This window comes from Monodon monoceros, unplaced genomic scaffold, assembly GCF_005190385.1.
Source record: "Monodon monoceros isolate NGI ecotype Baffin Bay Population unplaced genomic scaffold, NGI_Narwhal_1 Super_Scaffold_7, whole genome shotgun sequence".
Classification (NCBI taxonomy): Eukaryota; Metazoa; Chordata; class Mammalia; order Artiodactyla; family Monodontidae; genus Monodon; species Monodon monoceros.
The window spans coordinates 98,471,611-98,495,669 of NW_021703784.1; the positions used below are offsets into that span (position 1 = coordinate 98,471,611).

The window sequence follows — 24,059 nt, forward strand, 5'->3', positions numbered from 1 at the left end:
GTCACCACTATTAACTAGGCCTACTAAAATCTGATGACCTTGCTGGGCTCCTCTATGAAAATACTGGCATCAGGGGCTTCCCTGTGACGCAGTGGTTAAGAATCCGCCTGCCAGTGGCTTCCCTGGTGGTGCAGTGGTTGAGAGTCCGCCTGCCGATGCAGGGGACACGGGTTCGTGCCCCGGTCCAGGAAGATCTCACATGCCGCGGAGTGGCTGGGCCCGTGAGCCATGGCCGCCGAGCCTGCGCGTCTGGAGCCTGTGCTCCACAACGGGAGAGGCCACAACAGTGACAGGCCCGTGTACCACACACACACAAAAAAGAATCCACCTGCCAATGCAGGGGACATGGGTTCCAGCCCTGGTGCAGGAAGATCCCACGTGCCACGGAGCAACTAAGCCCGTGCGCAACTACTGAGCCAGCGCTCTAGAGCCTGCGAGCCACAACTACAGAGCCCACGTACCACAACTACTGAAGTCCATGTGCCTAGAGCCCATGCTCCGCAACAAAGACAAGCCACCACAATGAGAAGCCCACACACCGCAACGAAGAGTAGCCCCCACTCGCTGCAACTAGAGAAAGCCCGCGTGCAGCAACGAGGACCCAATGCAGCCAAAAATAAATTAAAAAAAAAATTGGCATCAAGCAAGCTGAAGGAGGCTTGCACTCACTCATTTTGCTCAACCAATGAGGCTTATGCTGAAGCTAAATGAAAATGTCAGGTCCTCGGGCTTTTAGGGGTCTGTGGTTCAGGCCAGAACTGGAATCCAGACGCCAACAGTTATTTATGGTTTCTCTCTTTATTGTTTCTCCTTTTATCAAAACCTGTCACAGCTGGGGGCCAAAAGGAAGTAAAAAAAATTCCCACAAACATTCCCCATCGTCCCCAGTTAGTCCTCCCCGACCCCCACCCAGGGCCCTGGGCCAACCCTGAGCGCACATGATCATCTCCCCCACCCTCAGCCTTCCCCCAGCAATAAATACAGGTGACCATGATTCGATGAAACCACAACTGATTTCTCCATCTGGAATGCCCCTCAAGGGGACAAAATTTTAGGAGGCAAAAGAAGTCTCACTCATCCCCTCTTAAGGAGTGGAAACTTCTTTCCCCCAAGGGACAGGGGAGGTAGAACTGCCCCTGTCAGGACCGCAGCTGCTCTAGATAGAAGCAGGGAGAGGAAAGGCTGGGATGCCAGGGAAGAGGATGTTTTCCAGCAACCTCACTCCTTTGATCCATTCATCCCTTATCAGGGTAAGGGGTGGACCCTGTGCATCAATGGGGCATAAAACGGAGAGGCCTGATAGAGAAGAGCTAGGAGGAAGAAATAAAAGAAGGGAGAACAGTTTGGTGGGGAGGGAAGGGGAAGGAGAAAAGGAGCCCTAAAGCTCACTGCCCTCATCTTCTTCCAAGAAATGGCATCAACACACAAGAGACATGAATGGAGAGGGTATGGAGGAGATTCAGGGCCCCCAAAAGAAAGAAAAGAGAAGGGAAAGCAAGGGCCCTGTGGTCCCCAGGTCTTCACAGGTGAATGTGCTCCAGTCAGAGCAACAGAATATTTGGGGATGAAGGGGAGATGTGGTGTCAATGGGGTGGGAGAGGTCAGGAGGTCACAAAATGAATTCAGAGCCCAGGGAAAGCCCTCTCATCCTGCCCAGATGTTGGCAGAATGTAGATCTTGAGATAAGAAAGGTGAAGTCTGGGGAAGGTCAAACTCCAGGGCAGAAGGAAGAGTAACTATCAAGACCATCACACCCCACCCCAACATCCCTTGGGTTATCGCAGGTGAATACTCCAGTCGGATACCACACTGACGCCAGGCTTGCGCAGGATCAACACAGAGGTCTCAGGGTCATGCTGGAAGGACAGGCGGCTTTCAGGAGATCCTGGTGGAGGAAAGAGAAAGAGTGCCAGCGTCAATAGCAACAACTTTCCTATACGCAGGGGGTCCCCAACCCTGCCCTGCTTCTCCTCTTTCCCCACCTGGGGGCCAGATCACTCACCTTTTGTCTGGAGTACCACGGTTGCTGGCTTTCCAGCCCCTATTATCACCACCCGCTCAATCCAAATTGGTGTCTCAAAGTGGCCTTTGGGGTCTGCTGAGCTGGAGGAAGCAAAAATGGATACCCATCAGAAAAAAAACTGTCAGAGCAAGAAGGAGGAGAGCAGAGCAAGGCCATGATGTAAGAGCACAGTGAGCTGTAAGCATCCCAGAGGCTGCCAAGGAAGAAAGGGTACCTCCTTACCTGGAGACAAGGGTGTTGCCAGAGAATGAGAATCGACGCAGCAGGAACTCATGGCGAGTCTGATAGTTGAACGTGTGCCCATCATCTAGAAAGAGCTCTCCTTGGGCCGTACCCTGAGCAGGAAGTGGGGTAGGCGAGAGCCTGAGCCCGAGAGGGAGTGAGGGGCACATCCCCAGGGGACTGAGTCCTAGGAAGGTAGGCAGATGGTTGAGGAGGCTCCCTGCTTATGCGCTCACCTGGAGGCTGAGTGCAACGAAAAGAGTGATGGGGTCATCCTTCATGCAGTCTGAAGAACGCCGCACTCGCATCCATCGGGGCACAACTGTCCCTCCACGCTGGAACACAGGGGTCTAGGGCAAGAGCAGTGCTGGGATGAAGTAGCCCTGCTGTTCAACCCTGGGCCCTGCAATATCTTTTGCTCATGTATATGTGTGTCCCCTTAGGAACTGGACTCCAAAGTATACACTCTCTCCCCTTCTGGAAACCTACAGGCAGATGGAGCTGGCAGCTGGCCCAGGCATACTCACACTGCTTAGAGTTACAGGCAGATACAGGGTCTGGGGACCATGATGCTTCTGGTAGCTATGAACGTCATACCACACCTGTGGGTGCAGAAGATATACTTGGTCACTCACTGCACAGAGGACACCCCACTCTATTTACCCTCTCTGACCTCCACCACCTTTCCCCACCACACCCTTCCTTAACTCACCTCCCCTTGGCCAGGAAGATAGACCTGCACGCCATGCGCCTCAGAGTCTGATACAGGGTGAACCAGCAATGCATCCCCTAAGACACAGCAGAATCAACTCTGAATTGGGGAGATCAGTTCCCAAAGAGGGAGCCCTAGAGCACCCACCCCCTTGCACCCCTGGCCTCGTTCACTCCTCCCTCCCTGCACATCCACAGACGTATCTATCACAGTGCTTGCTTCTTCTCAGCCCTATCCCAACCCACCACTAACTGTCCCCCTTGTTTCTCACCAAGCAGGAACTGATCATCTATACTGAAGGTGGTCACATCCTGAGGATACTGCACCCACAGGGGCCTAGGAAGGAAGCAGGACAAGAAAGGAATACACTTGCTGTTTGGCAGAAGTCAAAGATGCTACCCCAGGCACTGGCAAAAAGAAGAGCACAGGGGAAAGACCTGCGAGCTGGCAGCCAGACAGCCCAGCAGGCTTAAGGACTCAGCTATGCACTCTAACCTGGGTCTAGACATTTAACTTCCTAACCCGTCTCCCTGCCTCCTCCCACCCTGCTCCCTCTGGAAACTGCTCTGCATAGCTACCTCCCAGCGGCCACTTCATTATCCTGGCCTGAAAAGCCCTCCAGTTCAGGTTGAATTTTCCACTCCACCTCATCTACCTCTCCCTCTGGTTCTTTGCCCCTGAGACATACTGGTTTGTTCCTACTCCTGGAACACAACAAACTCATTTCCATTTCATAATTTTTGCACTTGCAGTCTCCCCTGCTTGGAACATTCTTCCTCTGCGTCACAAAAGCCTGTCTTACTCATCAGTCAGGGCTCATCTTTACGTGGCCTGTTTTTTTTTTTTTTTTGCGGTACGCGGGCCTCTCACTGCTGTGGCCTCTCCCGTTGAGGAGCACAGGCTCCGGACGCGCAGGCTCAGCAGCCATGGCTCACGGGCCCAGCCGCTCCGCGGCACGTGGGATCTTCCCGGACCGGGGCACGAACCCGTGTCCCCTGCATCGGCAGGCGGACTCTCAACCACTGCGCCACCAGGGAAGCCCTACGTGGCCTGTTTGTGGAATTTAACTCCGTTACCCTGTTCTATTTCTTTCAAAAACCTTGTCAGTTTTCCTATTTCCATATCTGTTTACATGTCTCTCTGTCTTCCTCCCAAGAATGTAAGTTCCACAAGGGTACGACACTTGTCTGACTTGTTTCTGGCTCTGGGGATAGTGATGAGTAATGCCTAGCGTGTCATAAGCACTCAGTAACGTTTACTGCTCTTCATCTCCCCACTGGTCTCTTCTTACTCTTGACCTTGCAGTCAGATTTCCCTCCTTTACAAGGCCCTGGTGAATGAAGAAAGAGGCCCAGAGATGGAACCCAGTCTCCCAGCCATCTCAGTCCATTCTACACAGACCCAGTTGAATGCCTCACCTCATGATAGGAATCCCTTCACGATGGGCCTGATAGAAGAGGGTGTACCAGAAGGGCAGTAGGGAATACCGCTGACCCAAGGCGTCTCGGATTATGTCATGGTACTGAGACGGTAACAACCACGGCTCTCGCCGACCAGTGTCCAAGTGGGCATGTGCCCGGAAGAACGGCTGGTAGGCACCCATCTGGTACCAGCGCACAAGCAGCTCTGGCTCTGGATTTTTGAAGAAGCCGCCCACATCCGCTAGAGAGGGGAGGGAGGAAACCAGTTGGAAAAGAGGGTGAAGGAGGGCTGCTACCTAAGGAGCCCCCCAAGGCCCCACCGTGGACTGTCAGTTCTCTGCTCAGGCCTAGGTTTTATGCCCTCTACCTTGCCCCTCTCCCGCCAAAGCAAGGCTCCAAGTTCCTCCCCCTCTCACCTCCACAGAAGGAAAGTCCCACCAGCCCCAAGCTGAGACACATAGGAATAGAGATCTTCAAATGGTCCCATTCGGCAGCATTGTCGCCTGTCCACACAGCTCCTGAGGAAGAAAAGAGGGAGGGAACTTGCAAACAGTGAAGGGGCTCAGCCTTTTATATAGCTGACCTCTCTAACCTGCCACATCTCCTCTGGGGCCCCCAGAGTCCTGCCGAAGATGGTGGAGTTCACAAGAGCACTTCAATATGGACTGGCCCTCCCACTCCCTGCCTCGCTTTTAGTGAACAGCTGGAAGGAAGTACATAACTCTCAGAGGATGGACAGACTTCTCCAAGAACCAGGCCCAGGTCCCTCTGCCACAGCTTTATTCTCCAAATCTTACCAAAGCGCTGGGAGCCAGCAAAGAAAGCCCTGCTCAGGACAAAGGGGCGTTCTATGCCCCCAGAGCGCAGCACCAGCCCGTCAGCAGTCGCCATGTGCTGCGTGGGAACAGGAAAGAAGGGTAGTGAGGAGCAAAAGCCAGCTGTCATCGGTGCAAGTTCTCGGTCCTTGGTCTCTCCTCTCTCAGTCCCTTACCACGTAGAGGCCATAGATGTTATGCACGTCTCGGTGCTCCCAGCCCCCATAATGCTGGGCATCCTTGAGCATGGTGACCTCAGGACCATTGAACACGGACGGTTCATTCATGTCATTCCAGACATAGAGGTTGGGAGATGAGCCCTGAGAACACAAGGCAGAAAATGGGGACAGACGACAGAGGGGAGGAAGAAGACAAAACAGTGTCTGAGCAGAGAGCTCCTAGGAATCCAGAAAGATGCATTTCTCAGGGCCCCCCCAGGATCATCAAGGCCCCGGTATCTTATGAGCAACCAACCATAGCAAGGATAGCAGGCAGAGAATGACTGATTCCAAGAGGTAGAGTGGGAAAGACAGAGGCAGGTCGGGGAGGGGCTGCCATACCTCATAATTGTCAAAGCGAAACATGTTAGCCCACCAGGCCCTCATCTTGGGATTGGTGAAATCAGGGTAACCGGCTGCGCCTAGAAGAAATCAAGGATGGCTTTCAACCCCTGAGGGGCAAAATAGCCTCCACTCTAGCTCCCTGGCCTCCCAATAGCCTCCTTCAATTCCAGGCCCACCTACCTGGCCAGCACCAGCCTTCGTAGTCAGAGCCATCCCGGGTTTTAACGTACAGACCCAGGTTCTGCAACTCTTCATGTACGCGATAGCCAGAGTCCACCTTGATGTGGGGGTCCACGATGGCCACCAGCTGGGGGCACGGAACACGGGTAGTGAGAGTTCTCCAGGGCTATCATGCCTGAGAAAACCAACCATGGCTGCGGCCCTCTTACCTTCCGCCTCTTGGAGGCCAAATGCTCAAGCATGGTGAGGGGCTGGGGGAAACGGCTGGGGTCCCAGGTGAAATACCGCTTGCCGTCAGCATGCTCAATGTCCAGCCAGATGACATCGCAAGGCAGGTTGTGATCATCGAAGCCCTGATTGACTTCCAGAACGTCAGCCTCATCCCGATAGTTCCAGCGGCTCTGGTGGTAGCCGAGGGAGAAGAGCGGGGGCAAAACCTGGGTCCCTGCAGGTTCAGTGAGGGATGGGTGTCACAATGGGGTCAGGCTCAACCTGGGGCCAATGGGGATGCCCAGAAATTGAGGGAGATGAAAGGGCACAGGGCTAGAGAACAGGCCAAGGCACAGGATTTCTGAAAATGCAGTCATCCCTCAAGAAGCCAAGGACCAGAAAGGGAGGCTGCAGGCTGACAGAGTAGGGACACTGCGTACCTGTGAGACTAGCGTACTGCCGGAAGACATCAAAGACAGACGGCCCAAGTAGCAGGAAGACATCAATGATGCCACTCTCCGATATCCAGCGAACATCTGTCTGTGGGGTCTCCCCAGAGCCCTGCAGGTAGTCCAGCATCTTCCCAAACAGGGTCTGCAGAGGGGACCAGAGAGAGGTCTGACACCACCCTCCTGCTTCCCAACCCAAAGACAAAGCAGCAGTGTTTTCCTCAGAGTCCTCACACAGCTGGCTCCTTGAGTCACTTTGGGCTGAGATTAAACGTCACCTCCTCAGTGAGGCTTCCCTGGGCCCCATCATAAGCAGCACCGCCCATCCCCATCACATGACCACTGCATTTCTTTCTTAGAACTTACCACCACTGAACTCATCTTCCCTCTGTTACCTGTTTAATCTGTCTTCCTCCTTTCCTAACTCAGTGAGCAATATATCCCCAGCACCTAGAAAAGGGTCTGAAGCTCCTAACGCATACTCAATAACAAATGTATTAATAAATGCAGAAAAGGAAATACCTTCCCCACGAGTCTGTGTCTTCTGGGAGTGTCTGGGGAACTCATATGCAGCTCAGAAGGCCCAGGGCCTGTCTCTCATCCAGTCCCCAAACAGGTATCCAAATAGGCCACTCTACCAGCCTCTTCAAAGCAAATGCCCCTAACAAACCCATTTGTCTCAAGGCCTGACGATTCCCTCCCTTATTGCTCCCCATGCCTGTGCTCTCACCTTGCCTGCAGTGTTGGAGGATATGTCAACCCAGGTCTCCGCGGCGTTGAGCCAGAAGATGCCCAGGTCCCGATGAGGGTTGTGTGCTAGGAGCACGGGCACAGACCCATATAGGGCCATGCGGTTGTACAGCTCATACTGGAACACGTCCAAATTGTAGAGGCGATATGGCTCCCCACCCCTGCAGGCAGGGAGACAGACAGACTGGCCCCGGGCCACGGCGTGCACAGCCCCAGCCCCACAGACACAGATGAGGGATAAAAACTGGCCCCTCTGCCCTTTCTCAAAGCAGAATTTTCTGATGGCCCCAGGTTCTCTGACACAGGAAGTGAGCCACGCTCGTCTGGAGTGTCTAATCTGTGTGCACATCTCCCACAGCCCTGACCTCTGCCCCCTTCCCTCCCCCCATGTCCTGATGTCACTGTAGGACTCACTCAGTGACTTTCAGCCTCAGGTTGTCTGCATGCTCGGGGATCCCATACACATGCTCCATGCCTGGCAGAGAGAAGTCCAAACTCACAGACGTGGGGCCTGGAAGAAAAGCAAAAGATGAGCTCCAGAGCTTCTGCTTGGCAAGGACTCCCTGTCCTCCTGCCCAAGGCTCCCCCAGCCCCTCACCATAGGGCTTGCTGTCAGTGTGAGTTTTAAATGTCTCTTCCCAGGCTCCTGGCTCATCGTGCTCTGCCTTCCCCTGGGTCTCGTCTGGCTGGAAGGAGAAAGCAGACCACTACTCAATCACACACCAGGTCCTCTCTCTTCCCTTGCCCATTTTCTAAATCCCATCTGTGATGGCAAGACTAAGCTCAAATTTCTTGTGGGCCTTTCCCCTCCAACCTCCCAGCCAGCCCTGTGCTCCAACCACCCACCCCCACCAACTTGCCTTGTCACCATCCCCAGGTGTTTCCTCGGGCTGGGCCCCATCGCCCTCAGCTGGGTCTTTTGATCCTTGCCTGGAAGGTAGGAGAGCTGTCTGCTCCAATCCAGAGGGGGCAGGGACGAGGGGCTAGTGGAAGGAGGGGTGAGGGAATAGAGAGCCAAGGGTCCAAAGGAACGAATGCGCTGGAGGAGGGACTGAACGTTAAAGCTTGGAAAGGGGCCCCCAGTGAGCAGATAAGTGTGCAAAGGACAGGGAGAGAAATCAGAAGGAAATGCCACCAAGGGGTGCCTTCCAAACACAGGCCCAAACCACCAGCCTCTGGCAGCGTTCCAGAAGAGACAGGCAGACAGGTTCAAGGGTCTGGGTTCGGAATGCCAGTCGTAGCCCTGCTGCCTCTACCAAGAGACTCTGGCCCCAACTTCCCTCACTGGGCCTCAGCCTCTTGGCGTGACACAGGGTTTTGCAAAGGCAAGTGAGTCATAACCATGGTCAAGCCTCTACACAGGGACTCAAACAAGAGATTCTGCCAAAGGATGCTTTCAAGGGCAGCTGGCAAGCAGCTCTGCCCAGAGCTTCAGTGCAAGCCAGCTGAGAGGCAGGAACCCCAGCAACAGGCAGCATCTCTCCACCCCCTGGCAAAGCAAGAAGCTCCCTACATTCCTCAAGAATATCCAACATTTCATCTTCCTTCTCCCAGGGGGCTCCTAGCCAGGGGAATGGGGAACGGGAACCAGAGACCATATAGCTGGGGAAAAAGAGGTGAGTGAAGGACAGGGTATGGAAGGGTCTGGGGCACCTTCCCTGGGGCAGAGTGAAGGGCAGGTAAGGGCAGAGGAACAGATACAGTACCAGTGGTTATGGATTTACCTAGAGAAAAGGTTCTTGATCTTATTCCAAATGCTACCGACAGTGAGACTAACTTTATCCGAGAAGCTGGGGCAGGAGGAGGTGGGTAGGAAAGGGGAAAAGGAGGCACAAAACCAACACAAAAACAGAAACATAAAAGTGAGTTTCAGTCGACAAACTTCCAGAGATGGGGTGGGGGAAGAAATTAAAAACAAAAACCAAAACAAAACAAAACAAAAAAAAGGAAGAAAATAAATCTGGGAAGTGTGATGGTGTGAGAGGGGGAAGAGGGAAAGGCAAACCCAGGCAGGCCTCTGAGGGAGGAGGTGCCCAGGGTACAGCTCATGGACAAAAGTGACTGCCTCCTGGTCTGTACAGGAAATGGAGAAAACTTCAACCCAGGTCTGCTTCCTACCCTCCCTGATGGTCAGCTTCTCCCAGCCCCCAGCCCCGACCTGGCTCTACTACCACCCTGTCTCCTCCCAGGGACCCAGTGCCAGACCCTACGACACCCCTAGGTTCCTTCACACTAGGTCCCCTTCACTCCTGATCCCTGTACTCACGAGACCCTGGGAGCCCTCTGGTGCTCAAAACTTAAGAGTCCTCGGGCATTGACACTGAGCAGAAGGCTGCGGTCCTCCAGTAGGTCGAGGCGGAATGGCCGTGCCGTCAAGATGATTTTATAGGGCCCCTCAGCCATGGTTAGCTCCACGCTGTTGGCATCCCGGCCAGAGACAGAAAGCCTGGGAAAAAGATCAAAAGGGATATAAGGAAGTGCAAAGTGCCAGGAGCAGTCATGACACTTAGAAGACGGGGGACCTGCTAAGAGCTATACAGGCAGTGTGGTAACAGTACAGGGACAGATAAGTTGACCAAAGGAATCAAATAAAGAGCCTGGAAACAGACCCAAGCATCTTAGAATGTTGAAATGTAACAGATGGCATGGCAGTTCAGTGAGGTCTGGAGGACTATTCAATAACAGAGTGGAAAAACACATTTTCTGTATAGAAAAGAAATGGTATCACACTCCTACCTCATACCAGATACAAATATCAACTCCAGACAGATTATGACTTAAAATTTTAGAGTAAAACCTTTAGAAGAAAATATAAAAAAATATTTTCTGACTCTGAGGTAGATAAGGATTCTTTAAACACAACTTAGAAAACACTAACACCAAAAGGTAAGAGACTTATCTACCTGACAACAAAATTCAGAATTTCTGTTTATTGAAAGATACGTTAAGGGTAATCAAAAACAAGAAAAGTCTGAGGAACTGTCCCAGTCTAGAGGAGCCTCAGGAGACATGACAACTAAATATAAAACAGTATCCTGGATGGGATCGTGAAGCAGAAGAAAGACATTAGGTAAAAACTAAGGAAATCTGGGACTTCCCTGGTGGCGTGGTGGTTAAGAATCCACCTGCCAATGCAGGGGACTCAGATTCAATCCCTGGTCCGGGAAGATCCCACATGCTGCGGGTCAGATAAGCCCATGCACCACCACTACTGAAGCCCACGCGCCTAAAGCCCATGCTCCGCAACAGAAGAAGCCACTGCAATGAGAAGCCCGCTTGCCGCAACTAGAGAAAGCCCGCACGCAGCAACGAAGACCCAATGCAGCCATAAGTAAATAAATAAATAACAAAAAAACTAAGGAAATCTGAAAAAAATATGGACTTTAAGCTACAAGGATATATCATACAACACAAGCAGTGTAGCCGATATTTTATAACAGCTATTAATGGAGTACGACCTTTAAAAACTATGAATCACTATATTGTACACCCATAACTTATGTAATACTGTACATCAACTACACTTCAATTAAAAATAAATGAAATGGTGGTGCAGTGGTTAAGAATCCGCCTGCCAACGCAGGGGACACGGGTTTGATCCCCGGTCCGGGAAGATCTCACATGCCTTGGAGCAGCTAAGCTCGTGCACCACAACTACTGAGCCAGAGCACCACAACTACTGAAGCCCATGCACCTAGAGCCTGTGCTCCGCAACAAGAGGAGCCACTGCAATGAGAAGCCCGTGCACCACAATGAAGAGCAGCCCCCGCTCGCCGCAACTAGAGAAAGCCCGCAAGCAGCAATGAAGACCCAACACAGCCAAAACAAATAAATAAATAATATTTTAAAAAAATAGGGCTTCCCTGGTGGCGCAGTGGTTGAGAGTCCGCCTACTGATGCAGGGGACGCGGGTTCGTGCCCCAGTCCAGGAAAATCCCACATGCCGCGGAGTAGCTAGGCCCGTAAGCCATGGCTGCTGAGCCTGCGCGTCCGGAGCCTGTGCTCCGCAACGGGAGAGGCCACAACAGGGAGAGGCCCGCGTACCGCAAAAAAATAAACAATAAAAACACTTTAAAAAAAGGAATGAAAAAAGAAAAAAAAATATGAACTTTAGTTAACAATAATGATATCAATTCATTATGTATGACAAATATATCACAATAATGTTAACAGGGGAAAACAGGAGTACAGGGTATACAGGAACTCTCATAATATTCTTGAAACTTTCCTATAAATCTAAAACTATTCTAAAATTAAAAAATCGTTGGGACTTCCCTGGTGGCGCAGTGGTTAAGAATCTGCCTGATAATGCAGGGGACACGGGTTCGATCCTTGGTCTGGGAAGATCCCACAGGCCACGGAGCAACTAAGCCCTCGAGCCACAACTACTGAGCCTGCACACCTAGAGCTTGTGCTCCGCAAAGAGAAGCCCGCGCACTGCAACGAAGAGTAGCCTGCACGCAGCAACAAAAGACCCAATGCAGCCAAAAATAAATAAATAAAATTTTTAAAAAAATAAAATTAAAAAATCTTTTTTTTTCAAGGCACCTTTAGAAAAGTAAAAAGATAAGCTACAATCTGGGAAAAGATAGCTGCAATACATGTAAGTAATAAAGAATTGGTATCAAGACTAATGAATTTCCACAAATCAGTGATGACAAACAACATAAAAGGAAAATGAGCAGAGCAGTGAACTTCCATTTCACAGAACAGTAAACCAGAATGACAGATAAATATATGAAGACATGCTCAATATCAGTAATAAACTGGGAAAGACAAGCAAGCCAAGACCACCACATGGTATCATCCTACAGCCATTCCACTGACAAAAATTAAGTCCAATAGTTCCAAGGGCTGGAGAAGATGCAGTTCAATAAGCCTCTTATATATTGCTGGTGGAAGTGTAAATTGGTAAGCCACTTTGGCTTTATCTTGGAAAGTTGATGATTTCCATATTCTACAACTCTGCAGTTCTTCTCTTAGCTATACACCAAAGAGAAACTCCTGCACAGGGAGACAGGAGACATGGACAAGAATGTTCACGCCAACACTGGAAACAACCCAAATGCCCATCAACACAGAAATGGAGAAGTAAATCGGGATATATTCATATAACATAATATTATACAGCAGTAAAAATGAGTTTCTGGAGCTACATGCAACAAAGTTAAATCCAGTTAAGTGAAAAAAGGAAATCCCAAAAGACCACATTCACTAAGATACTTTCCCTATAAAACTCCAAAACAAAATCACATAATTTATTGCTTAGGCAAATGTACGAAAGTGTGTATATGTATATACGTACCCACGATATAACTGTGAGAACAAAAAAACAAGGGAATAATAAACTTCAGAATAACAATCATCTCCGAAGGAGTCAGGGGTACAGGACAGTGAGATCTATATGTTTGGGTTAGGTGAAGGGTTTATTATGTTATTTTCCAAGTTAAATACTTAACAGAGAGCCATGCATGGAATAATGACGACGATGTGTCATGACCCGAGTATTTGAATAATCCTATCCTGAATATCTGAGGAGAAATTGAGGAGGGAGGAAGGGAAGGAGGGAAAGAGGGAAGGAAGGGAGGAAGGAAGGGGAGAAAGAAAGGAGAGAGAAAAGAGAAAAAAAAGAAAGAGAAGAAAAGAACAGACGAGACAAGACAGGGGGACAGGACAGGAAGGGAAGGGAAGGGAGGAACCAACCACAGAGACACTGTATTCCTGGAAGGCGAGCTCCATGGCCTTGCTGACTCCCTCTTGTATCTCCAGTACCTAGGCCAGGCCTGGCACAGAAGAGGAAGCAGTATTTCTTTGCTGACTGAATGAAGATAAAGGGTGAAAGAGAAAACAAGTGAGGGAATTCCCTGGCAGTCCAGTGATTAAGACCCTGTGCTTTCACTGCACAGAGCGCAGGTTCAATCCCTGGTTGGGGAACTAAGATCCCACAGCTCGGCCAATCAATGAATCAATCAGTTGAGAAAACAAATGAAACAGAGGAACAGATGAGGGAAGGCTGAGGAGAGTGGCCGGGTGCTATTCAGCTATTATCCCAATGTGGAAGAGAAAGTCAGCTGCCAAATAAAGGTTCATTAGGAAGGGGAAAAGGGCCATGGAGATGGATATGTTTCTCAGGAAAAATTTACCCAGCTGTGGGGGGATCAGCCACCAACACGTCTGGCACACGGTATCGGGGCCGCCGGGGCTCTAGTTCATCAATTCTGATCCGAGTCATGTTCCTTCGAAGCCCCTGGAGCTCTAGCACAAGCAACACCTGTGGAGGCAGAGGTCTGGGTCTGGAGAAAGGAATGGGCTATACCAGGAAATGCCCTCTGAACCCATTTCTCTCCCGAGGGGGTCTCCTCCTTCTAGCCCTTTGCCTAAGGGATCTGAAATCTGAATTCCTCACAAAGTACAAGTCCTAAGGTTAGATGGCACAGAATGTTGGCTATAGGATTCCCCTTCCCAAATTACCCCTTAGCCATTTCTCCACCCCCACCAGACTCTTCCTTTTCTCCCCTGACCTTAGTGACTTCGTTGATCAGATGGACCGTGAGGGCATCAGGACCAAGCTGCAGAGAGTCCAGCAAGGCTCGGTATGGAGAATGGCCTGGCCGTATGCTTCGTTGCCTCCTGCCAATGTGAAATGACTGAGAACGGGGGAGGGTTCCCCAAGGCCCCTAAGTCCTTCTATCAGCTGCAGTGCCCCAGGCTACCTCATCTGCCACAGACACCTCCCACATTACCCTACTTTCCGTTCTAGTCTCCCAGAAATATCATACTTGCAGAAGGAACTCTCTTCGCAGGTCTTAAAGTTGCTTCTATCCACAGCCAGGGTAATTCCCAGGCAGACGCCTAAACAAGCCAGTACCAAACCAGTCCAAGACCTAGGGGGGGAAAGGACAAAGAGGGCACGATCAGCACAGGATCAGAAAGGGCCCCACCTTCTGAGGTAAAGGCCTCTTCCCACCACAACCCTAAAAGGGGAGAAAGATAGAGTCCCATTAAACAGAAAACAAGGCAGAGTGGACAGGGGTTAAGTGTCAGGCCTGAGGAGCTGGCTCACGCACACCTTTCCTTCAAAAGGCAGAGGAAGTGGACAAAGGATCCTTGGCCTTCAGAGGCCTGGTATTGACTCAGGTTACATCAGCCTCTCAGAGGAAAGGAACAGTAACAGCCAGTCCCAGGGGAAGTGGTGGTACCTTATGTGTGGAACAGAGAAACAAAGTAAGCCATGCTTTTCACTGGAAAGACACTGGAGGGACCTACAGTGAAAAAGTTCAAGATGTACCCTCAGCTAGCCTGCTGGTCACAGGTTCCTAGGGTCCTAACATCCCTAATGCTCTAGGCATCCTGTTCCTCTGATCTCCACTGCTATATCTTTGACATAAGTCACCACTGTCACCATGTAAGCTTGAAAAGAATAACAACAGCTAACCTGTGTTGAGTCCTAACAGGCAGCCGGGGGCCTGGCTAACTGCCTTATACTAGTTTTTTTTGTTTTTCTTTTTTTTGCGGTACGCGGGCCTCTCACTGCTGTGACCTCTCCCGTTTCGGAGCACAGGCTCCGGACGCGCAGGCTCAGCGGCCATGGCTCACGGGCCCAGCCGCTCCGCGGCCTGTGCGATCTTCCCGCACCAGGGCACGAACCCGTGTCCCCTGCATCGGCAGGCGGACTCCCAACCACTGCGCCACCAGGGAAGCCCTATACTAGTTTTTAACTCTCCCTGCAGTTTTTAGTAGTGTCTATGCCCAGGTCTCACCCTGAGATTTCAATCTAATTGGCCTGAAGTGGGACCTGGGCATCAGATTTTAAACTCCCCTAAACAATTCTAATAGGCAACCAGTGTTCAGAACCAATTCTTTATACACACTAATAACTCTTTTCCCTTTCTTTCACTGTTTTCTTGGTGAATATAGGATTGGGATTTTTCCGAGATGGGAGCACTGAGGCATAAAAGGTTCAATAATTTGGGGCTTCCCTGGTGGCACAGTGGTTGAGAGTCCGCCTGCCGATGCAGGGGACGCGGGCTCGTGCCCCGGTCCGGGAAGATCCCACATGCCACGGAGCGGCTGGGCCCGTGAGCCATGGCCGCTGAGCCTGCGCATCCGGAGCCTGTGCTCCGCCACGGGAGAGGCCACAGCAGTGAGAGGCCCGCGTACTGCAAAAAAAAAAAAAAAAAAAGTTCAATAATTCATCCAAGATTTAACAGCCAGTATGAGGTGACACTGGTGAACTCAGCTCTGCCTAACTCCAGGGCCCAGGCACTTCATTATGCACAGCACAGTGCACTAACCACCAGCAGGGCCTGCCTCACTGAGGACCATCACCAAGGTTAGCACAAACTTGTCACTTCCCCAACATGCTATCAAATGACAGACAAGGGTGCTCGCTTCGGCAGCACATATACTAAAATTGGAACGATACAGAGAAGATTAGCATGGCCCCTGCGCAAGGATGACACGCAAATTCATGAAGCGCTCCATATTTTTGGGAGACCCAAGAGGGAAGAGATATGGGATCATATGTATAACTGATTCACTTTGTTATAAAGCAGAAACTAACACACCATTGTAAAGCAATTATACTCTAATAAAGATATAAAAAAAAAAAAGACAGACAAGGGACTAACAGGCTTATCTGAACAAGTTAGTTTGTTAAGGATATATTCATCCATTCTGAGTAAATCCTAGATAGGGATTCTCACACTTTAGCGTCTGTTAAGAGTTACGTGCAGTGCTTACTAAATGAAGATTCCCGGGTCCCAGGGAATCTGCAGTTTAAACATGCTCTCCCAGTGGCTGATTAGGGGCACACTCTGAGCAAGTGTTCCAAATAAGGGAGAACAAAAACACACATTTCTCCTCAGCAGGAAAACTTTGCTACCTGCTAATAGGGTAACCAAAGAGTAGGGCCTACAAACACATTGTATCCAGCATATCCTCAGTACCTGCTTGAAAGCTAAAGGTAAAGAAAATCACTAGAAAGGAGATCACAGAACACAGTAAGCCCTCCAGTTCCAGAAGAATGTGCAAGGCAAGCCAGGCCACGCAGAAAGATGAAGAAAACACCAGGCTTTGTGGTTTAATAGGTCAAGCAGGAACAAATAGTAGCAAAACAAGCAGAAGAAATGCTACCAGAACACTCAAAAGCAAGGCATGTGGCCCAGGTCCTGAGGAGTGACTGCAGCGGACACCCTGAGCAACTGACCCCGTGTCCACCAGGACAAAGCAGCAGTAATCAGAAGTACAGTGAATTAAATACTCTCTGGAGTCCTACTTGCACAATCTATAAAATGGGTTTGGAGAGACGCCAATGGGGATAGGATTTCTGAAAGATTTTTCAGATGTAACCTGTTGGAAGGCCCTAAGAACTCAGGAATGCCTTGAACGCCCCTGGGCAAGAGGTGGTCACAAGCCAAGGTCAGGAATGAGTCGCAAGGAAAGGTGCACTAATTTATTGTTTCAGGTCACAGGCTTCTGGAGTCAAATTTACGATTCACGCTTTTTTCACCGCTGCCGACAGTACGTGCCTCTCCCACCCCGATACATCCGTTAGGTCCTGGTAAACACTCTGTGGCGCTGGTGATTGTTTCGAACCGTCCTTTCAGTAATATAAATGCAGAACAAACCACTGTTGTGTTTGAGCAACGTCATCCAGGTCGACTGTGAACTTACGGGATCCTGCCCCAGCCGTGCCCAACGACCGTGGACACCAAACAAGCCAGGGCTGGTGTCCACGTGAAGACAAGGGCAGGGCAGGGTCCGGGGCTCTCGAGGGGAGGGCGAGAAGGGCAGCAGAAGCAAGACTGCCGGCCGCGGTGCTTCCAGCGCGGCTGAGGGGCCGCAGGGCAGCAGGCTGCATTCCCGGAGGCCGGGCCGCATCTCTTCCTCTGCCCCGATGGTCCCGCGCATTGCAGGAAAGAGGCGGCAGCGTTAACCGCCGCAAGCCGCCAGGGTAGGGCGGCGGCTGAGAGCGGCCAAGGCCAAGAAGAACACAAGGCTGCGGCCTTCTAGAGCCACCGGGCCGGAGCAGAGAGCCCCAGAAACAAGGGCCCGCCGACGCGGCGAGAAGGCTGGGGGCACCTGAGGCCGCCTCCAGAGAGACAAAGAGTCCTCACGAGGCTGGGGGTGGCGGAGTCTCAGGAGAACATACAGGAAGGAGAGATACGGGATTTGGGGGTCTGGGGGCGTCCCGGGCGCGTCCCCGGGATCCGGGCTCCTCACCGCCTCCTACGCGCCGCCACTGCCGCTACCGCCGCCATCTTGTGCCGGGTTCGCTCCTTGACCCGGAGCTTCCCCTCCCCCGGCGCGCGTTGAGCCACGTATCTTAGCGCCCGCCCCCTCCGGCTTCCTGATTGGCCGGGCCACACTGAAGCCTGGCGTCTGTCCCATTGGCCGAGAGCATACTCTAAATGCTCGTGGGGGCGGGGCCAGGGCGGGGCTTGAGGGAGGGGGCGGGATTGTTCAGAGACAGGAGCTGTCCGATTTTGCCGGCTCTCCACATCAGACAGAGGCACCGGACTCTTGTTTTTCTCAACTCGGCAAATTTTATTTAGAAAAAAAGGTGGGAGAGGAAGAAAGTGACGGCGCTCTTTTAGGCCAAGGTCTTAGAAGAGAAACCTCCACATTTCTGCAGCACCTTAGCCCCCTGTCTGTCTCTCCTGGCTCAACCTCCCTCGGCTTCTGGAGCATGGAAAGGCTATGTCCCCTGCCGAAGGAGATTGGACGGTGAAGGTGCCTGGAAACGGCCAGAGAAAAGGCCCAGGCGGTCAATGTTGCGGTGGAGGACACTGTGCAGCACAGCCAGATGGGCTCCACCTTCACCCCCACCCTCCCTGGAGAAGTCCCGGATGAAGCGGCCACGCTCTGACTGGAAGATGAACTTCTGGGGCAAGGGCCCGTGCTCCCGGAGAAAGCCCCAGACACTGAGCAGCAGCAGACGCACTTCAAAAGGTGCCAGTTGGCTAAATACCTCGTGCATATTCCCCAGGGCTGGTGGCAGGAGGCTTCCCTCAGCCATGACAGCCACCAGGGTGCAGGATGCCTCCAGGTGCCAGGGGGAGTGGGCTGTATCGGGGTGGCGAGAGGCTTCCCAGTGGCCCAAGAGGGCGGCCAGCAGCCCCCGCAGCAGCACGGAACAGTAGCACAGGGCTGGGGGAGCAGCTGCTACCAACTTTAACAGCTCAAAGAGCAGAGGCTGTTCCCGGAAGCGCCGGCCAATGCGGAGATCCCGCTCCACGGTGGCCCGGGCATGCTCCTCAGGAGGCCAGGCTAGCTCAGCACCGGCTGCATCGGGACACACACTCTCCACCAAGGTCACTGCCACTGCTTTGGCTGCCTCCGGACTCAGGGTGGGAGCCCCCCAGCAGCCCACACATTCAGTCCCCCCAGGGACACTGCAGCAGTGCACCAGGAGGCTGAGGAGGCTCTGGGTGTTATACATCACTTCTTGCTGATTGCGTGATTGGGCAAACTTGGGTGGCTTTAGGCCACGGCCGATGACTCCAGCGTGGAAAACAGACCAAATCCCTCCAGGGCCCGGCACAGCTGCAGTGTGCCGCCGGTTTGTGTCCAACAGGGAGGCCGAAGCCAAAGGAGCTGAAACAACTGAGAGAGTCTCATTATCCCCATCCACTTCCCCACCAAACAGTTCTGTGTTGCCCCGATGTAAGGCTCCCTCAACTAGCAGCTGCAGGACAGCCTTGAGCCCAGCCGGGGAGGTCTGGGAGAGGCGGGTAAGAAGCTGGGAGGCGGAAGCCACCCCTGGGGGACCGTGCAGCCTGAGAGAGGCAAAGAAGCGATGCACTCCAGCTCTCACCAGTCCCAGGAGTTGGGAAGGGCACAGGGCTTCCGGAGGAAAGGGACAAATGGCCAGGAGGGAGGCAGAGGCTTCAGCTACTTCCTCCTCAGGATGGAGCAGGAGAGGAGCCAGGTCAGACAGATGAGCTGAGGCCGACTCCCCAAACCGGGCCCCTAGGGCTGCAGGGCCCTCACCACCCTGCTGTTCCCACCCCACTAGCAGTGCCAAGTTACGCAGGAACCGAGCCGTGAAGGGAGGTTGCAAAGTCCCTGCATGTACCCTAGCCAGGCAGCTTCGGAAGGCCAGGGGCAGGAGGCCAGAGAGACTGACCACCAGCCCTGCGTATAACTGAGTGGCCAGACTCAACTCTTCCGGGCTTCGGGCCCGGCTCAGGAGATGGCCCAAGGCCTCAGGTCCGCAGCTAGGCCGGGTATAAACAGAGAGCAGGCCAAGGAGCTGGTGTTGCCAGAGGAAGCGTTTTCGTTCCAAACGTAACGTCTCTCCACACAGCTCTCCAACGTGGTTTCTTAGCGCATCTAGAAAGGGCACAGGGCGGGGGGGGCGGGGGTGGGCCCAGCACCCCTTCCCCAGGAGACCCTCCCCGGTGATGAACCAGCTTTTGCAGGTGCAGCAGCAGTAGCTGGATCAGCCGGTCACAGGCCTCGCGCACGGTGTCTGGCACAGCCAGGCCCTGGGTGGTAATGACTGAGGCAGGCATGGCTGTGTCCACCAGGAACTGCAACAGGCGGTAGGCACCTGCCCCAGAGGCCTGGCTCACCAGGTGCACGGCCAGGTTCAGCATGTTGTCCAGCTCCTCCCGGGGGAATCCCTGCAGGTGTTGCTGCAGCTGACTCAGCACAGCTGGGGGCTTAAGGCAATCCACCAGCTCTCCAGAGACTGTGCCCAGCAAAGCTGGTGACATGACTGCCAGCTGCAGGAGGAAGGGAACTGTGGCCTGAAGGGAGGGATCCCCACTCCGGCCGCCAGTGCCCCCTGCCAGACTGTCATGAAACATTCGCAGGAGCTCCCGTCGGATGCTGTCTCCATGGCGGGAGGCCAGGTGCCCTAGGATGCCTACAACTGAGGCAATCTTGGGCACCCGTTTCTCCCCAGGGATGGCAGGAGATCCAGGGAAGGGGTCTGTAGAGGGAGTCTGAGAAGAGCCTCCACCACTGCCACCAGCTCCACCTCCAGCCCCACTGTGAACACAGAAGTCCTTAAGGCCACAGGAGAGAACTCGGGAGATGATGGTGCCGGGAAAAGAGGAGCCAATATGCGCCACAACCCAGTCGAAGTGTGGGGAATGCTGGACAGAGGTATCCAGCAAGGCATCCACGCAAGCATCTGGGCAACTACCAATGAGAGCCGAGAGGCACTGAACATAGATGTCCATTAATGTGCGTGTGGCCCGACAGCCCATCCACAGCTGCAGCAATTCGTTGAGAGAGCCAGTGGCATGGGGCACACGCTGGTGCTGGCCCGAGTAAGTGCTGCTCAGTTGCCCCATGAGGTCAATGGACCATGCACTAATCACAGGTGCCCAGGCCTTCGGGTTGGCCCGGATAAACTCAGACAGCACCTGCTGCACTTCCTGCACCACATCCTCTAGACCAGGTCCCCCAGCAGGGACATGGGAGGGTGGCGGTGGACGGAGGTGAGGTGGACCAGCCACAGGGCTTTCATCCAGGGCAGCCAGGTGGGCCCGGACACTCTCATCAAAGACACCTCGCAAGTGGTCAAGCACAGCAGCCCGCGCAGGTGGCAAAGAGCGGAGCAAGAGAAGGCCACAGCGAGCATGTTCCCGAGCAGAGAGTTGGTGGCCCAGAACAGGGTCTACACCAGTCAGAAAGGCCTTGATTTCCTGCGACAGCTCCTGAGCACTGTAAGGAAGCAAAAGAAGCAGAGTTAGAGTGTTGGGAGTGGTTGAGCAAGTTACATTGCCTCTGTGAGCTTCAGTTTCTTTCTATGTAGAATAGGGATAACTGTACCTCCCTCAAAAGATAATATTCATAAAGCACGTAAGCACCATATCTAGGTCACACTAGTTACTCAGTAAATGCTAGCTATTTTTCTTTTAATAAATAACAATAGTATCAATATTAGATAACTCTTGTAATACATCAAGTTCTCTTTTAAGTACTTTACTTGTATTATTTCAATACAGATAACAGCCCAATAAGGTAGGTACAATTATGATCCCATTTTACAGGGAAGGAAACCAAGGTAAGTAATCAGACTATAAAGTCCAAGAGGGTAGTTAACAGTTCTCTGCTTTTCAACAGTGGATCCTCTTCTACTGGGGTGCCTGGAATATGGGAAATACTCAATAAATATTTGTTGAATTGAGTAAGTATATTTTGTGTTCCTGTAACATCTGCTTTAAACACACCTTTCTAGCTTTACTGCACTCCCCCCTACATACAAACGAGAACGCTGGATTTTGCTCTTAATGGAAAGAAAATTCTAAGCCCAAATTCTAAGTCCTCCCCAAGCCTGCTTCTTCCCATATTCTGCAAGCATCCTAACCACCAACCACTTGGAGTCCACCACAACAACAGCCACCACCTTCCCAGAACCCTCAGTATGCCCCAGGAATCAAGGTGCCCCAGGGCAGAGACAAGCTAATGCCCTTCAACCCTTCCCCTCCTGAAACATATGGGTTCAGTCTTAGAGGTTCAGAAGCCAGTGTTGTTTCCTCTTATTGCATTTTCTGACAGCATCCTCTAGAGGTTGATAAGGCTCTGACTGTGCCATTCATCTCTGGTTCCTCCAAAAAAACCCACTCTACGGTGAGGGGAGTGTCTCCGTTGGAGAGCAAGGGAAAGGCTAGAAGAAAGCATTCTGTGGGTTTCTGGGCCTGGGTGCTCAGGGAGTCTCCATGAAGTCAGGGGACCCTGGGTTCCCTCGGGTCTAAGGGACAGGGCACCTGGTTTCCCAAGAGTTCTGATATTCCCAATTCTTGGAAGAGCAAGGCCAGGATCCGGGGTAACTGGGCATTGGGGTTTAGGGGGAGGCAGTACCGAGATCTTGGGAGTGCGGGCACTGGAGCCCAGAGTTTTGGTGAGGCAGTCCCTGAGTTCTGGGAAGACCCGTCCGGGAATCTCTGAGAACCCTGACGCGAGTTCTCGAGGTGGGATCCGGGTTTCTGCCGAGAAGGCTGGTTATCGGCGCGGGACCCCGCGGTAGGGAAAGATGCCAGGGGCTCTGACTACCTGAGCGGCGCGGGACCGTGGGAGACCGGGGCAGGCCCGGGAGGCCCTGGGGCCCCGGGAGGGTCGCACAACGCGGACATCCCGGAGCCCTAGCCCGAGCCCGAAGCGGGAGCGGCGGAGCGCAGGAGGCGCATGCGCGCTGCCGGGAAACCCGAAAGGAACCAGCGACAAAGCCTCTCAGGAAAACCAATCCGGCGACGTCCGTGACCCTCACACATTGGTTCCGAGATGAGTCGGCGTCCCAGAACGGGGCTGCACCCATGACAGCGGGAAGCCGACCCACTCTCAACGCAACCATTTTTTTTCCCCCGAGAGGGCTATTTACACAGACTAAGGCTAGCTGCGACCACTTAATTGGATTTAATTAATTTTCCTAAAGCCGAAACAAAATTTTCAACTCTCGAGGTTTTAAAAAAGGAAGCACCTTAGGAAACATTTTAATCAATAACCAGTGACAATGTAAAAAGCAGTTAAAGGAGAGAAGGGAAGAAGGAAAGCGGAAGAGAGACGGAAAGAAAGGAGTGAAAGTCCGTAAGAGAAGATGAAGAGAAGACAAGGAGAGAGGGAGAGGAGGAAGCCTGAAAAAATTGGGCTGACTACGCTGAAGGTGTTCTCCCAGTCCTAGGTTAGCACTACGATCTTTGTCAGGCTCCCCAGTCTCCCAGTGCAGGGGGGCCTTCCCCAACCTCACATCCCCATAGCTGCAGAGAGAGCTTGGTAACCTTATGAGGATATAATACACCTCATCAAGAGCCCCCGCTCCAACCAGTCTATCTAGATCACGTTCCAGCTGTTCCACTAACCGGCTGTGTACTACATTTAACCCCTCTCTGCCTGTTTGCTTTTCTGGAAATCGGGATGTTAATAGTACAATTACCTCACGGGCTTGTGAAAATTTAAACCAGGTAATATGTTTACTGTATAGCACTTGGTGCCTGCAATGGTAGGTAAGCACTATATAAGCAACAGCTGTTTTTATTATATTTGTTGAATGAACTCCAGCTCTTTGACAACAGGGATGTTGCCAGTTTTGTTAAAGGCTTTATCATCATCACATACAACTGTGTCTTCCTGGCATGTAGCAGGCTCTTAATAGTTGGTTGGATGAATGAAAAGGAAGGTAGGTTCTGAGGCCTGTATTAACCAGAGGGCTTACTGTTCTCAGTGGAAATGTGAGTTAGAATAACACCAGATGGTAGGTTCTAAAGATACCTTTCAAGTGACGGTGTTTTAAAAGCTAAATGATTAATTATGGTGGTTCTATATTTATTCTTAAATTTTAGAAGTTCGATCACTCATGAAGCGTATATGCTCTAGGACAGTAAATGAGACAATTTCTGCTCCTAGCTCTGCTTCAAACTTGGACCCAACACTTCCCTTCTCTGGGCCTTGACTTTTGATCTATGAAAAGTGGCTTTTGGGGACTTCCCTGGTAGTCCAGTGGTTAAGACTCTGCATTTCCACTGCAGGGGGCATGCGTTAGATCCCTGGTGGGGGAACTAAGATCCGCATGCCTCACGACATGGCCAAAAAAAAAAAGTGCCTTTTGAACCCGATAAATTCTTCCAGCTATGAGACTATTATGTGGTCCTTGCCCTTAAAGATTTCACAATCTAAGGGTGTTTGTTTTGGAGTTAGACAGATCTGGATTCATGTCTGCTATTAATTAGCAATGTAACCCTGAGCAAGTGACTCAGCTGCT

The 24,059-nt window shown here is 52.0% G+C and overlaps 2 protein-coding genes and 1 non-coding gene across 4 annotated transcripts; 1 reads left to right on the forward strand and 2 right to left on the reverse strand.

Annotated features, from left to right (window-relative positions):
- Positions 1–779: 779 nt before the first annotated feature.
- Positions 780–17,628, reverse strand: GANAB (glucosidase II alpha subunit). Of its 2 annotated transcripts, XM_029208297.1 has the most exons (25): positions 17,570–17,628; positions 14,125–14,229; positions 13,867–13,975; positions 13,489–13,616; positions 9,612–9,791; positions 9,070–9,135; positions 8,206–8,275; positions 7,944–8,031; positions 7,760–7,856; positions 7,326–7,506; positions 6,587–6,740; positions 6,146–6,381; positions 5,937–6,063; positions 5,754–5,833; positions 5,370–5,513; positions 5,176–5,272; positions 4,795–4,896; positions 4,376–4,619; positions 3,229–3,293; positions 2,958–3,034; positions 2,773–2,847; positions 2,482–2,595; positions 2,246–2,358; positions 2,003–2,103; positions 780–1,885 (listed from the first exon to the last, which is right to left on the reverse strand). In XM_029208297.1, exons 1-25 carry the CDS (start codon positions 17,605–17,607, stop codon positions 1,776–1,778), a joined length of 2,901 nt encoding a protein of 966 aa, XP_029064130.1. In that variant the 5' UTR covers positions 17,608–17,628; the 3' UTR covers positions 780–1,775. The 2 variants fall into 2 exon arrangements, with proteins under 2 accessions (XP_029064130.1, XP_029064131.1); XM_029208298.1 differs by lacking the exon at positions 9,070–9,135 and having other exon boundaries at positions 783–1,885.
- Positions 15,729–15,835, forward strand: LOC114887860. Its single transcript, XR_003791621.1, has one exon. It is a non-coding gene; the product is annotated as a U6 spliceosomal RNA (small nuclear RNA).
- A 255-nt stretch (positions 17,629–17,883) lies between the features above and the next one.
- INTS5 (integrator complex subunit 5) lies at positions 17,884–22,502 on the reverse strand. Its single transcript, XM_029209707.1, is given in 3 exon segments — positions 17,884–19,706; positions 19,708–21,025; positions 22,358–22,502. Coding segments are annotated over 3 exon segments (3,060 nt in total). The 5' UTR covers positions 22,438–22,502; the 3' UTR covers positions 17,884–18,044.
- Between the last annotated feature and the right edge of the window lie 1,557 nt (positions 22,503–24,059).